An 11,129-nucleotide genomic window follows, 5' to 3' on the forward strand; every position below is an offset into this window, starting at 1 on the left:
ATTATAATTGATAATAAATAACAACCAATACACATCAATAAATGTACCTTTTAAGGAAATGTACTCTTGATCTGCCATCGTTTATTTGACCTGTTTGGATCAAAAGTATTTACATCCTCTACTTTGAGAAGCAAAAATCTCACAGTTAGCAATAAAAACAATAAAACATAACAAAGCAAGGTCAAATAGGCAGGAGACAATTGAGCCACTTAATGTAAAGCAACAAACTCAAAAAAGAGTTTTGCATTGTATTTCGATTAGTAAGGTCTGGTCTTAAAGCGGAAGTGGAGCAGCGTGAGGATCGTCCAAGATGGTGGCCACCAGGAGAGGAGTTCTCGTGAGCTCCCCGAGTAAATCTGACTCTGATGCCACCTCTGCAGCTCAGGTTTGTGTAGTAAAAATATATTCTAAGAGTTTTTATACCCTGCGATAACATCGAGTTAAAAAAAAAAAAAAATCAAATCCACCCAGCAGCTGATGAGATGGAGATGTCTGTGTCTCACGTGGTGCTGCGGTCGCCATACAGTTTGTAAACTTTGAACGTCATTTAATAACATAAGCAATACTTCCCTATTACAGTATAAAGTAAAATTTTTAACATAATATAGGATTATGGCTAAAGATGACACTTAAAAACAATATGGTTGCTGGTTGTTATTGTTGTGTAACAGTATTTGTGTTTGTGTTCAGCCATTTTTATTTTGTCTGATTTTGTGTTGAGATTCAGTTTGTGATACCACGTACACCTACACCAAGAAAACGTGTTATAAATTAGGATGGTATGATATACATTTGCATGAAAAAAATGTCAGTGTGATAAAGTACCTTCTAATGTGTCAAAATGTGCCCAAATGTGACAATAATACAACATGAACACTTTTACTTTACTAAGGTTAGTGTTGATTTTCTCCAGGCTACACCATCCATTGGCCGAAGAACCAGGAGAACCGCTAACCTCCCCGAGAGCCCCATGCAGACTACTGTAGAAGAAGCAAGCTCTCAGCTCAAGAAACTAGCACACAACATCACTGCCCAAAACTCTGCCAGGAAAAGATGTACCAGGGCATCAAGACTGCACAGCCCGGACAAGCCCTGCACCCCTGTGGGCTCTGTGCATGAGGGGGAGATTTCAGATATGGATTCCTGTTGCTCTGCTTTGTCTGACATCGAAGCACCAGTGACCCATAAAAGTGCAAGGAGACAACAACATGTAGTGACTAAAGAAGAAGATGGGTCCGAAGTTGAGTCCTGTTCCTCTGTTGCGTCTGTGGCAAAAATTCGGAGAAGCACGAGGAAAAAGCCAAACTCAGAAGCTTTGGATTCTGCCAGCGAGGTAAAAGATGATAAAACAGAGGGGCTGTGTACCCCTGTAGTGTCTCAGAGAAGTAAAGGCACAAGAACAGCGAGAAGACAGAATATTGAAGAGTCTGAGATGTCTGAGGCTGACAGTATTACTGGGGATGTGTCACAGTCTACCACACGCAGGTCTACACGCATAAGAAGAAAACCTGATGCTCCACTAAATCTGGATGAGAATTTGGAAAGCTCTCAATCTAAGGCTCCAACAACTCGAAGAACAAGGGCGACACGAGTCAGAGCTGAAACGGTGTCTGAGCCAATGTCATGTGATTCGGAAGGTTTTGAATCCGGGCCGTCCTATAGCAGGGCAGCATACGGGCGTAAGAAGTGCACATCCTTATCGATAGATTCAGACTCAGACGTGACAGATGTGGGTAGAGTGGAGACTCCGAGTAGTAGCAGAACTGGTTCAGGCAGCAGCAATCAACAAGTGTCAGTGTTGGCAGTGTCATCTAAAAAACTTAGTGTAGTGTTAGAAAAAAACATAGTCCCACCTGAAGAGAATTCAGTGAATGATTCAAGGTTAGAAAACACAGTAATAGAGAAAGATGCTGAGTGTACATTGATAGAAGAAGATGCAAATCAAGAAGATCAAACTCCTCTACAAAAATCTACACCTGAAGGAAGCAGCGTTAATTCTCATATTGAATCAATCCCAAAAACTGACGGGTCTGCAGTAATGGTAGAAGACCACCAGGAGGAGCTGCCTACTGAAAGTATAGTTGATAAAGCTTCAGAGATGGAAATTATACAGGAAACAGATGAAGCACTAGAGCAATCAAAGCCTCTTCAGTCAGCAACAGCAACTGGAACATGTCATTCTCAAACCACAGGTGTCAAGGATGAAGATATGCAAGTGGCTATTGCTAACACAGACATTTTAGACAATAACAAGCAACAAGAAGATGGCAACGATGATGTGGAAATGCCAGAGGAAGCGATGGAATCAAGTTCAGTGTATGAAGGGGTCAAATCCATTGGAGAGTCTGTGCGTCAAATAGAAGCGCAAGAGGAGCCCGTTCAAGGCACGTCTAGTCAACAGCACCAATCACCAGAGGAGCAGTTCCCAGAGCAGCCACCTCAGGGCGCTGTAGTCCAAAATATCAGCCTTTTAGACAGCAGTGATGATGATGAAGATGATGATGACGATGACATTGCAGGTGAAATCCGAGAGAGTTCTGGTGATGAAGAGGAGGATTTGGGAACTAATGAAGAAATAGATCATCCCAGGAAGACTAAAGTTACTAAAGCAGTTGATGGCCTTTTTATGATTGACACAAGGCCTGGGCAAGAAGCAGATGAGCAGTACTACAAAGAGGGGTTGGGACAGGAAGACCAGACTGCACAGAAATCAGCTGAGGAAGAGGAGGATGAGTTTGTGGATGAAGAGGGTGACGATGACGATGATGATGCAGCAGATATCCTCTTCTCCAGCAGGGACCCTAATGTGTAAGTGTCTGGGGGTTATAGCACATTCTAAAGCAAAATATAATGTGTTTAATTTAAGATAGTAATTTGAATGGTTCATGAAAATTCATCTGGTTTGACTCGGTCAGTAATGGTCACCTAAAAGTTATTCCACAATACAATAATTATTTTGTATATAGCTCAAACCTACCTATACCACTGTATTATTACTCTACTCCTGTAACTCATGACACTCAGCACATGCATAAATCTGTTATAGCATGTCACCCGGTCAATGATCAGAATATGAGTTTTATATTCTATCTATTCTATTCTAAGTATTTTAGCTAAAACTTTTACAAGTCTATATCTCTTTATAGCGTGCAAGTTACTGATAGCATGATTTCTTAACATGTTCATTTGTGTTTGTTCCAGCAAAGTGTTGTCCAGCCGTATTGACCCAGGCATCAGGATGAAGGAGCTTGGGGGTTTATACATCAGTTTTGATGGCAGTAAATCAAAACCTGTCTCCAGCTCACAACAAAAACCAAAGGAAAAGAAGATCCAAGATGAGGTAAATAAGTAATTGATTTTTCAGCTGAAGGTGATCTACCATGCAGCCTGAATAATAAACGCTATAGTTATGCAAGGGCGAGCTAATCCGATAACGCCAGCAACACTTTTGTCCACGGTTTTCCTCCACCTCTTTGGCCTTTATCTGTTGGTACTGATGCATGTTTGTTGTGGTCCACAGGTGATGAAGAAAAGCGTGATTGGTCCTGACTTTGAAAAGAAAGAAGCCGTGCCTCCTTACAAAGAATCCAAACAAGCCCTTAAACTCAAACGCAGAGTAAGGTTTAGCAGAATCTTTCCTTTTTTTTAATCCACAGCCAGATAACGGCAAACTTTATTCACGCTTATGGGCAAGTCATTGTTGTGGTGAAGCTGAAATGTTTGTGGTTTGAAAACTATTTTTAAATATCTGATTTGCTGTTTGTTTTTAGGCTGAGAGGGCGAAAACCACAGGAGATGCCTGGTTCAACATGAAGGCCCCAGAGATCACACCGGAGCTGAAGGGAGACCTGCAGCTGCTGAAGATGAGGGGCTCAATAGACCCAAAACGCTTCTACAAAAAGAATGACCGAGATGGTTTCCCCAAATACTTCCAGGTTTGCCTTATCAGCCTTATGTCTGAATTCATTTAATTCAAGTGTCTCAAGGTCTCACTGGTCATATGTTATCTGTGCTGTAGATGGGTACTGTTGTGAACAACCCAGTTGACTTCTATCATTCCCGAATTACCAAGAAGGACAGAAAGAGGACCATGGTTGAGGAGCTTCTGGCAGATGCTGACTTCAGACAGTAAGTGAAAAATACTCTCCAAGGTATTTTTTGTTATGTTGGTTGTTTTCACAGGCCTTTTAGAATATAGAATATAGTGATGCATTATGTCTCAACCCAAACATTCTATTTATATGTTTTAGGATGCGTTCACTGCCCTGGTTTAGCCCAGTTTACTTCTGATGTAGATTGATTTGGTCATATTCTGTGCTGGTTTTGTCCCAATTTTGATGCGTGTGTGAACGCAGCGCACTTTTTATCTATTTTCTTCCCTGTTATGGATGCCAACTTACTCCCTTGTTTCACTTGTATTGTTTTGCTCTGATATGATGCATGCTCTTAAATTGCATGATTAGCTTATTATGATTTAAGCAATAGCACTTAGTTTGATTTTGGGTAAACTTTTTTTTTTTTCTTCTTCTAAAAACAGAAAAAACAAAAAGAAGTTTCAGGCGATCATGGCGGAGAAGGCAGCAAAGGCAACCGGCAGGAGGCACAAAATGAAAAGCAAATTCCATAAAAAGTAAATCTGTGGACTTGGCTCAGCGATACGTAACTTGGAAAGAGGCTTTTTGTGGATCCTGATATTAGCTGCTCCAGTTGTACAATGACTGTTCTGGCTTGCAGCATAAATAACTTTGGACTGTCAAGAAAACATCAGATTGCTTTGTATATTGTGTGTAATAACACTATACATGCACAAGCTCATGGGATGTAAAGGACTGACATAAAGTGTATTCAATGAGTACTTTATAAAACCTGATGAGCAACATGTCTAAAATATTGTTTTTAATCAAACAATAATTTATTTGTTACAAAAAATCATATATAATAGTGTTAGAGACAGTGTCATAGTATCACCCGATATATAATGAAGACATTACCATGAAACATTGTGAAATGAACTGACGAGCCTTAATTCAAGATAAATGTCTGTGTCTTCTGCTCTTTCATTTGGGATTACTTCCTTTCTCATCTGTAAATCTCCTCAGTCTTTTGTAACTGCTGGCTCTCAGCGGTGGCTCTGGGCCTCCTTCTTGTCTCTCTTTTGTGTTGTAGAGATGAGCTCTTAACAGCTGCAGCTTACATCCACCATCTCCTCTTCCCACACACAATGCCAAAGCCCTGTTCTTCATTCAATTTCACACACGGCTTTGGAGAAATTAGATGTCTCTGTTTGGTTTCACCGTCGGGGCGGGCAAAAGCTAGCCCAGAGGATGGTGGGAGCAAGGTGCTGCTCTTAACGCCTTGGAATGAACCCTTCATACGTTAAAAGCAGCACAGTAACTCAGAGGCCACCTGACGATGCTTTGTGAGTCTGAAGGATCCTCTGAACCCGTCTGTGAATCTCCTCACTGTATGATGGACTTGGCTCAAGGGCCAGAAATCTGAGGAAAAAATATAAAAACAAGATGTAACTTCAAGATATGATAATAAAACGATTACAATTGAATACAAATAATTTAGACAGAAAAAGACACTGACTGTAGAGTATTCTTACTTGTATGTTGCAGGTATTTACTACGTCCACTAGTCTGTGCTCTAACATAAGCAGGTTTCAATTGAATCTGCTTCTGCATCTTTTGGGCAACAGCGTTTTACATTACATGGTTGTATAAATAACATTTCTTTATGTTTGACTTTATGCAATGTGTCAAAGGTAATATTACATCTGGAGTTTCACATTCCAACAGTAGTAGATGATCATGTTTGCCGGCTCACCCCAGACCTTTAGGAAATAACTTTCTCTGACGGACAGACAGAAGTGAGGTGTAATAAGTTTCAGTATTGCGTCTGGATCACATTTATTTGTGGACTGTGGGGCTGTAACAGAGTGCTGCCTGGGCCCAGCGCTGTGAACTGAGGTTTCATCTAATCAGATAAAGCTACTATCTGCTTCTAAAAGTCATCAAGGACAAATCATCCAGGCACATGAATAGACTGGGACTGTGGGGCTTAGGGGCCAAACGCAGCCACTGGCATCTATCATTTTCTTTGTACATCAGAGGAGTGAGGAGAGACGTGCCCCTCTCCATGTTGGAGGGAATCTACGCCGACCGTGCGTAATCTCCTGTCCTGCAACTCGTGTCGCGTTTTCAATTGTGAGAAAAGTATCATTCATTTCCTACAATTTACTTTGCGGTTTAAGATTGTCTATTGATTTTAATGTTTACTTATGGACTGAGCGGAGGAAAGGGAGCAGCTACAAACAAACACAACGGAACATCGCTCCCATTGGTGTGTTCAGCTCGCAGCTGCCATGATCGATGACAAGGTCTCTCTGAATGTATTAAAGCGCGCATCGGGTCAAATGCATCAGACTGCAGCTCAAACACAAATCAATACCATTTTACTCTTTGTTTTCCCTTTGCTCTGCCTCCGCTCTCAGTAATGAACAAACATGACAAGACATCAGCCTGTGTAATTTAAAAGGTGGAGGGGAATTCATCCTGGCTGTCGGCTGTGATCAAAATTAAAGATCAGATGTGCATGTGATAGTGCCTATAGTACGCTGGTCCTGATACGAGAGTCCTTTAACTTTACAGAGCTTGTGGGAAATGAATAAAAGAGAAAGCGATAAAGTGTACAGTTTTATGAAAGAGGAGTCTTACACACAAATACTACACACTGCTGCTTAAAGCCTGTACCTCTCCTTTAGAGAAGAGTGTGGAGCCGCTGGGGTGCTTAGGGACCCTGACGCATTCAGACGGGCCTCGGCTGGGCTTTTGGGGTGAGCCCTGTGTCTGGAGGTCCCAGGAGAAGACTGGGTCCTCACATGACTCCACTCCATCTGAAAAGTGCAACAAAGAAAAGTGAGTGGGGAAAACAGCTTTATTTCAAACTGCCCTTAACTACAGATGTTTATGAACTGAAAATATTAAGGTCATCATTTTACTGAAGCAGGCCCCAGTTAACTTATTAATGTGGCTGTTATTGAATGTGATATTGGATTATATTATCCCAACATCTGTGCCACCAGTCACAGTCTGGTTTTAATTATGTCTAAATGTTTTGCTTTGAAGCGACAAGGACACTGGGCGGTGGAGGGTTTAAGCACTTCACTAGCTCTGTACTTACACTATTACACTTTTATTCAGATAAGCTTCGAAAACAGCTCTGTAAAATGACTTACTCTGTCTGCACGCGGTCTGTAACTCCCCAGGAGAGACACATCTACAAGGGCAAAGAAAGCAAAAGCAAAAATTGGTCTAATTGCATTTTAAAACAGTTGACTTTGTATTTATAAAAACATGCCAAAGAATATTACTTTTCCTAAAAGCTGAGGCTCCACATAAGTCCTACCTGTGTGCTCCTCTGTGAGGCTGATGGAGCGCTGATGCACATCACCACGATGTGGTCCGTCATGAGGAGAGGAAGAGGACTCCAGCAGAGAGGTGTTAGTGGACCAAGGGACCTAGCAGAAACACAAAACATAGAGTTATTAATTACAGCAAACCTCTCTTTCTGTATTATTATTAGATCTTTTATCCTGTGGATTTAGCTAGTTTTGTTGAAACATAACTACCCCCTGTAAATATTTAAAGATGCACTATGGCTTTTCTGGTGGACAGCCCACCACCTGCTAGTCTCCATGGAGTTGTTATTGCATGGCCTAGAATGTTCCACAGTATGGCATCAAATATATATATTTTCATGGAGATGAGCAGAAGATCTATGGAGAGGTGAGCCCACTCACTGTAAGAATGTTTTTTTTTAGCAATAGAAACACCTGTAACTCAAGGTAAGATAGATAAGATTAATTTTAGGTAATTTTACTGTAGAACATTTTAGGAAAAGCAATAACATTGAGCATTGAGACAAGCAGGTAGAAGGTCCTCCACCAGAAAAGTTACATATTGCACCAATAGATTAATGAGAAAAGAAATGTGCTTATATTTATTATACAATATAATTTTATACAACCATAAACCTATTGTTCATTGTATCTTCCCAAGCTGCACAGATTCTGAGTTGATGCTTTCAATCTTTCATTGATAATACATTCACCATGAGGCCATGCTACTTCATTACGTATCTATTTGTTAATTACGGATTGACTCTCAATTACTAGGGTTAATTGTCAACATTATAGTCCCCCAGGAAAAGTGGGAGAACAGGCTGTTCTGTAGTAATATGCCCATTGTTGTCTGGTGAACTTCTTTTGGTGTGCCATAAACAAACAACACACAACCTAATCAGTTTTAATAATGCATGGCAAGTGGGTTTGATGTTCATCGGTCTGAATTGGATTTGATATAAATAAAAGACAAAACCAGGGGGAGGCAGCGAGGGCGGGCAGTGAAAAACTAGGCTGTGCTTGTCCGTATGTTCCCCGAGGCTCTGAGATCAGAAAATCCACTGCCTTTTATATGCAAATCCTCTGCTGGAGTGATACAGCTATAATTAAAGTGTTAATAAATAACAGTGTAGCAATCTAACTACAGGCCTTGCACTATTAAGGCGGTCTAGAACCCCTTAGCGAGAATAATAGGCCATAATACAGCGCACGTTCAGTTATTTTCATGATGTCAAAATAGGCTCAGGTTATAAGAATAATCTTTTTATACTTTCCCTGATCTGTTTTTTCTTTCTTATTTTCTGTAAGTATAGGTAAGGCCTGTCAATACGTTTAAACCTCATGAACCATAATATCACACTTAGATGGCATTAACTTTTGATAGAACCTCTGGTGAACCAACTTGATTTAGCCTTTATATGAATCTATAGCATTCTTACAAAATGGCTCTATTAAGCTAGTTGATTACATTCCTTTTGTTCAGGAAAGCAATTTTTGTAAAGTTACTTCATGTACAGAAACTCTGCAACCTCATTTAACCGGTCTTAAGTAGAATATAAAGAAATGCCTCATCTGGTTACTGTAGACCATTTTTAGACACTTACCACTGTTATTTTTTGGCTTCTAACATGCAACACATAGGAAAAACTAAGAAACAGGCTTGATTTCGATAGCACACTGATAATAAAAAAAACTCACTATTTTTAGACAGCAGACTGAAATTTTCATCAAAAAATAAAAGGTATTTTATTTATGTTGCCTTATGGTCTATAATAGGTCTGATAAAGCTCAACATCGTTCAACAACTGTTCAGGAAAGGTCAAATGTTTTCCTACTTTTGTCCAGTATTGTTACCTGGTCAAATGACAATCAAGTTTCAATCCTAGTTTTAGTATCAATTGGTATCTGATATTCCATACTTTTGACAACCCTAGGACAGAGGTACATACTGAGAATGGAGGTGGGTTGCTCGAGGTCTTCTTAAAGAGATGAGGTCCGAGCTGGAGGTGGCTGAGTCTCTGCCTGGCTTCCTCTGAGAGCTGGCACATCCTGCGGTGGGTGTAGGGAGACAGTGCCCGAGCCCTGGAGGAGACCGTGGGCTCAAGGTAGCCAAAGTCTGCCCTCTCCTCTACACCTGTTTGTTTCTTCTGCTGTAGTTTTTTTGATGGGGACAGAGGAGGAGAGCACATAGATGTGGACTTTGGAGAGTCAGTCAACATCTTAGCCTTTGTATGTTGGAGTCGCTTTTCTGTTTTCAAAGAGGCAGAGTTCCCGTCATTGCTTGTGGGAGTTTGCCAGCCGAAGTGACAAAGTGGTTTGGAAGATGAAGACATTTTTCCCATAGTGCCTGGGGACAGAGACGCTCTCAGCGGAGAACATTTGCTCTGGGAACGAGAAAATGAAAAGAGTAAAATGTTAATATATTGTTCAGACACTTCAAAGTCACAGGGCTGCATGTAAAGGCAATGCGCAAGCTTCGCCTCAGCAGTTCACATTTCTCCATAGACCATGCGCTTGTTCATTTATAGAAGAGTCAGCCATTTTAGCTATTAAGGCAGCTGCTCTCGCTCTTGATTCAGACATGTTCTCCCTGGACACAAGCATTAAACCATTAGCTAAATCATTCAGCTTAAGTGTTACGACAACAGCAGCTCTGCCTGTCTGTGCACTGCCATGGAGACAACCTCGGCAGAATCACTCCAATAACTCTAATGGCCACTAACATCATTCCACAAAAGCAATATCCCACTTCCTGCGGGTAATGCCAACTGGGGATAAATAAGTTAAGATAAAATGTTAATTGCATTTGATGGCCATCTCCAGTCTAATACGATAAAGAGGCATTACCTGGCTGTAAAACAAAGATAATCTAAAAGCTAATTAGGGAAATTGTGGCATTAAAACATTTTTAAGAGAAACTAAATGATGAATAAATCTTCATTAGGGCTGCCATTTGAGTAATACTTCATTTAATAGAATTTATGAAGATATTCTTTGCCCCAAACGCTGCCATCTCTGACCTCTGTCACTTCTTTGTCCTGAGAACTGTCACTTCTTCAGTTGGAATAGAGATAAAGGCTTCTCTGATGAGGCACTAATGACCCATCGACAAACTGAATGCTGAATTATAAATTAATAGAAAGATATCGCTGGTTTTGTGGCACTTGTCTATCTCTCGATTAGAGTGGGATGGCTTGTCAGATGAGTGGGAAGGCAGTCAAGGAAATTCCAATGCTGAGGATCCATTAGGAGAGAAAATGGAGAAATTCTACTTTGTGACAGCCACAGCAGCGCTCTGATCCAGACGCCCCCCGGGGCCAGGCCAACAGTCTGACAATCTGCTTTGTTGTCAATGACATCCTATTTAAACAAATAGCTTAGCTTTGGAAGCAGCACCTGGGAAATTGCAGGGTGTTTGGCACAACATTCCCACCAGTGTGTGATGGATGCCTCTTTGATGCCTTTTAAGTGACATACTGCACCATAACATAGAAATAACACATAAATAGGATTATTATAAAGAATGCTATGAAAACCCTCTGTGATTTAGTCCAGCTGTGCAGCACAAGGTCAGGCTAAGGACCCGAGGTAAAACTGGTTTTGTGCCAAACTCGTAGCCAGTAAGAAAGTGATAAAGGTTGTGCTATCAGCGTCACAGATCTGCCTCCTCGTAATTACATTCAGAAGGAGAGCAGATACCCTTGAATCTGTGCCCGAATGGACA

The 11,129-nt window shown here is 40.9% G+C and overlaps 2 protein-coding genes across 3 annotated transcripts in view; one reads left to right on the forward strand and one right to left on the reverse strand.

The window, feature by feature from the left end:
• The first annotated feature begins 284 nt into the window (after positions 1-284).
• dnttip2 (deoxynucleotidyltransferase, terminal, interacting protein 2) lies at positions 285-4,690 on the forward strand. Its single transcript, XM_033992136.2, has 7 exons — positions 285-385; positions 914-2,808; positions 3,202-3,340; positions 3,521-3,616; positions 3,771-3,935; positions 4,019-4,128; positions 4,538-4,690. Exons 1-7 carry the CDS (start codon positions 311-313, stop codon positions 4,632-4,634), a joined length of 2,577 nt encoding a protein of 858 aa, XP_033848027.1. The 5' UTR covers positions 285-310; the 3' UTR covers positions 4,635-4,690.
• A 70-nt stretch (positions 4,691-4,760) lies between these two features.
• The window catches only part of spata6 (spermatogenesis associated 6), a 9,349-nt gene continuing 2,980 nt past the window's right edge, over positions 4,761-11,129 (reverse strand). The window contains exons 7-11 of one of the 2 annotated variants that reach the window (XM_055221307.1): positions 9,355-9,789; positions 7,411-7,522; positions 7,241-7,281; positions 6,756-6,898; positions 4,761-5,495 (exon numbers count right to left, since the gene is read on the reverse strand). In XM_055221307.1, the coding sequence (XP_055077282.1) occupies positions 5,396-5,495; positions 6,756-6,898; positions 7,241-7,281; positions 7,411-7,522; positions 9,355-9,789 (831 nt within the window). In that variant the 3' untranslated portion in view covers positions 4,761-5,395. Of the gene's footprint in view, positions 5,496-6,755; positions 6,899-7,240; positions 7,282-7,375; positions 7,523-9,354; positions 9,790-11,129 lie in introns of those variants that run through there. The other variant, XM_055221308.1, reaches the window with a different exon arrangement.

This window comes from Periophthalmus magnuspinnatus, chromosome 4 (genome assembly GCF_009829125.3).
Source record: "Periophthalmus magnuspinnatus isolate fPerMag1 chromosome 4, fPerMag1.2.pri, whole genome shotgun sequence".
Taxonomy (NCBI): domain Eukaryota; kingdom Metazoa; phylum Chordata; class Actinopteri; order Gobiiformes; family Gobiidae; genus Periophthalmus; species Periophthalmus magnuspinnatus.

Coding starts and splice junctions, on each gene's coding strand:
- dnttip2 (XM_033992136.2), top strand. CDS start 311: ATGGTGGCCACCAGGAGAGGAGTTCTCGTGAGCTCCCCGAGTAAATCT. Junction 386..913: donor ATGCCACCTCTGCAGCTCAG/GTTTGTGTAGTA, acceptor GATTTTCTCCAG/GCTACACCATCCATTGGCCG. Junction 4,129..4,537: donor GCAGATGCTGACTTCAGACA/GTAAGTGAAAAA, acceptor TTCTAAAAACAG/AAAAAACAAAAAGAAGTTTC.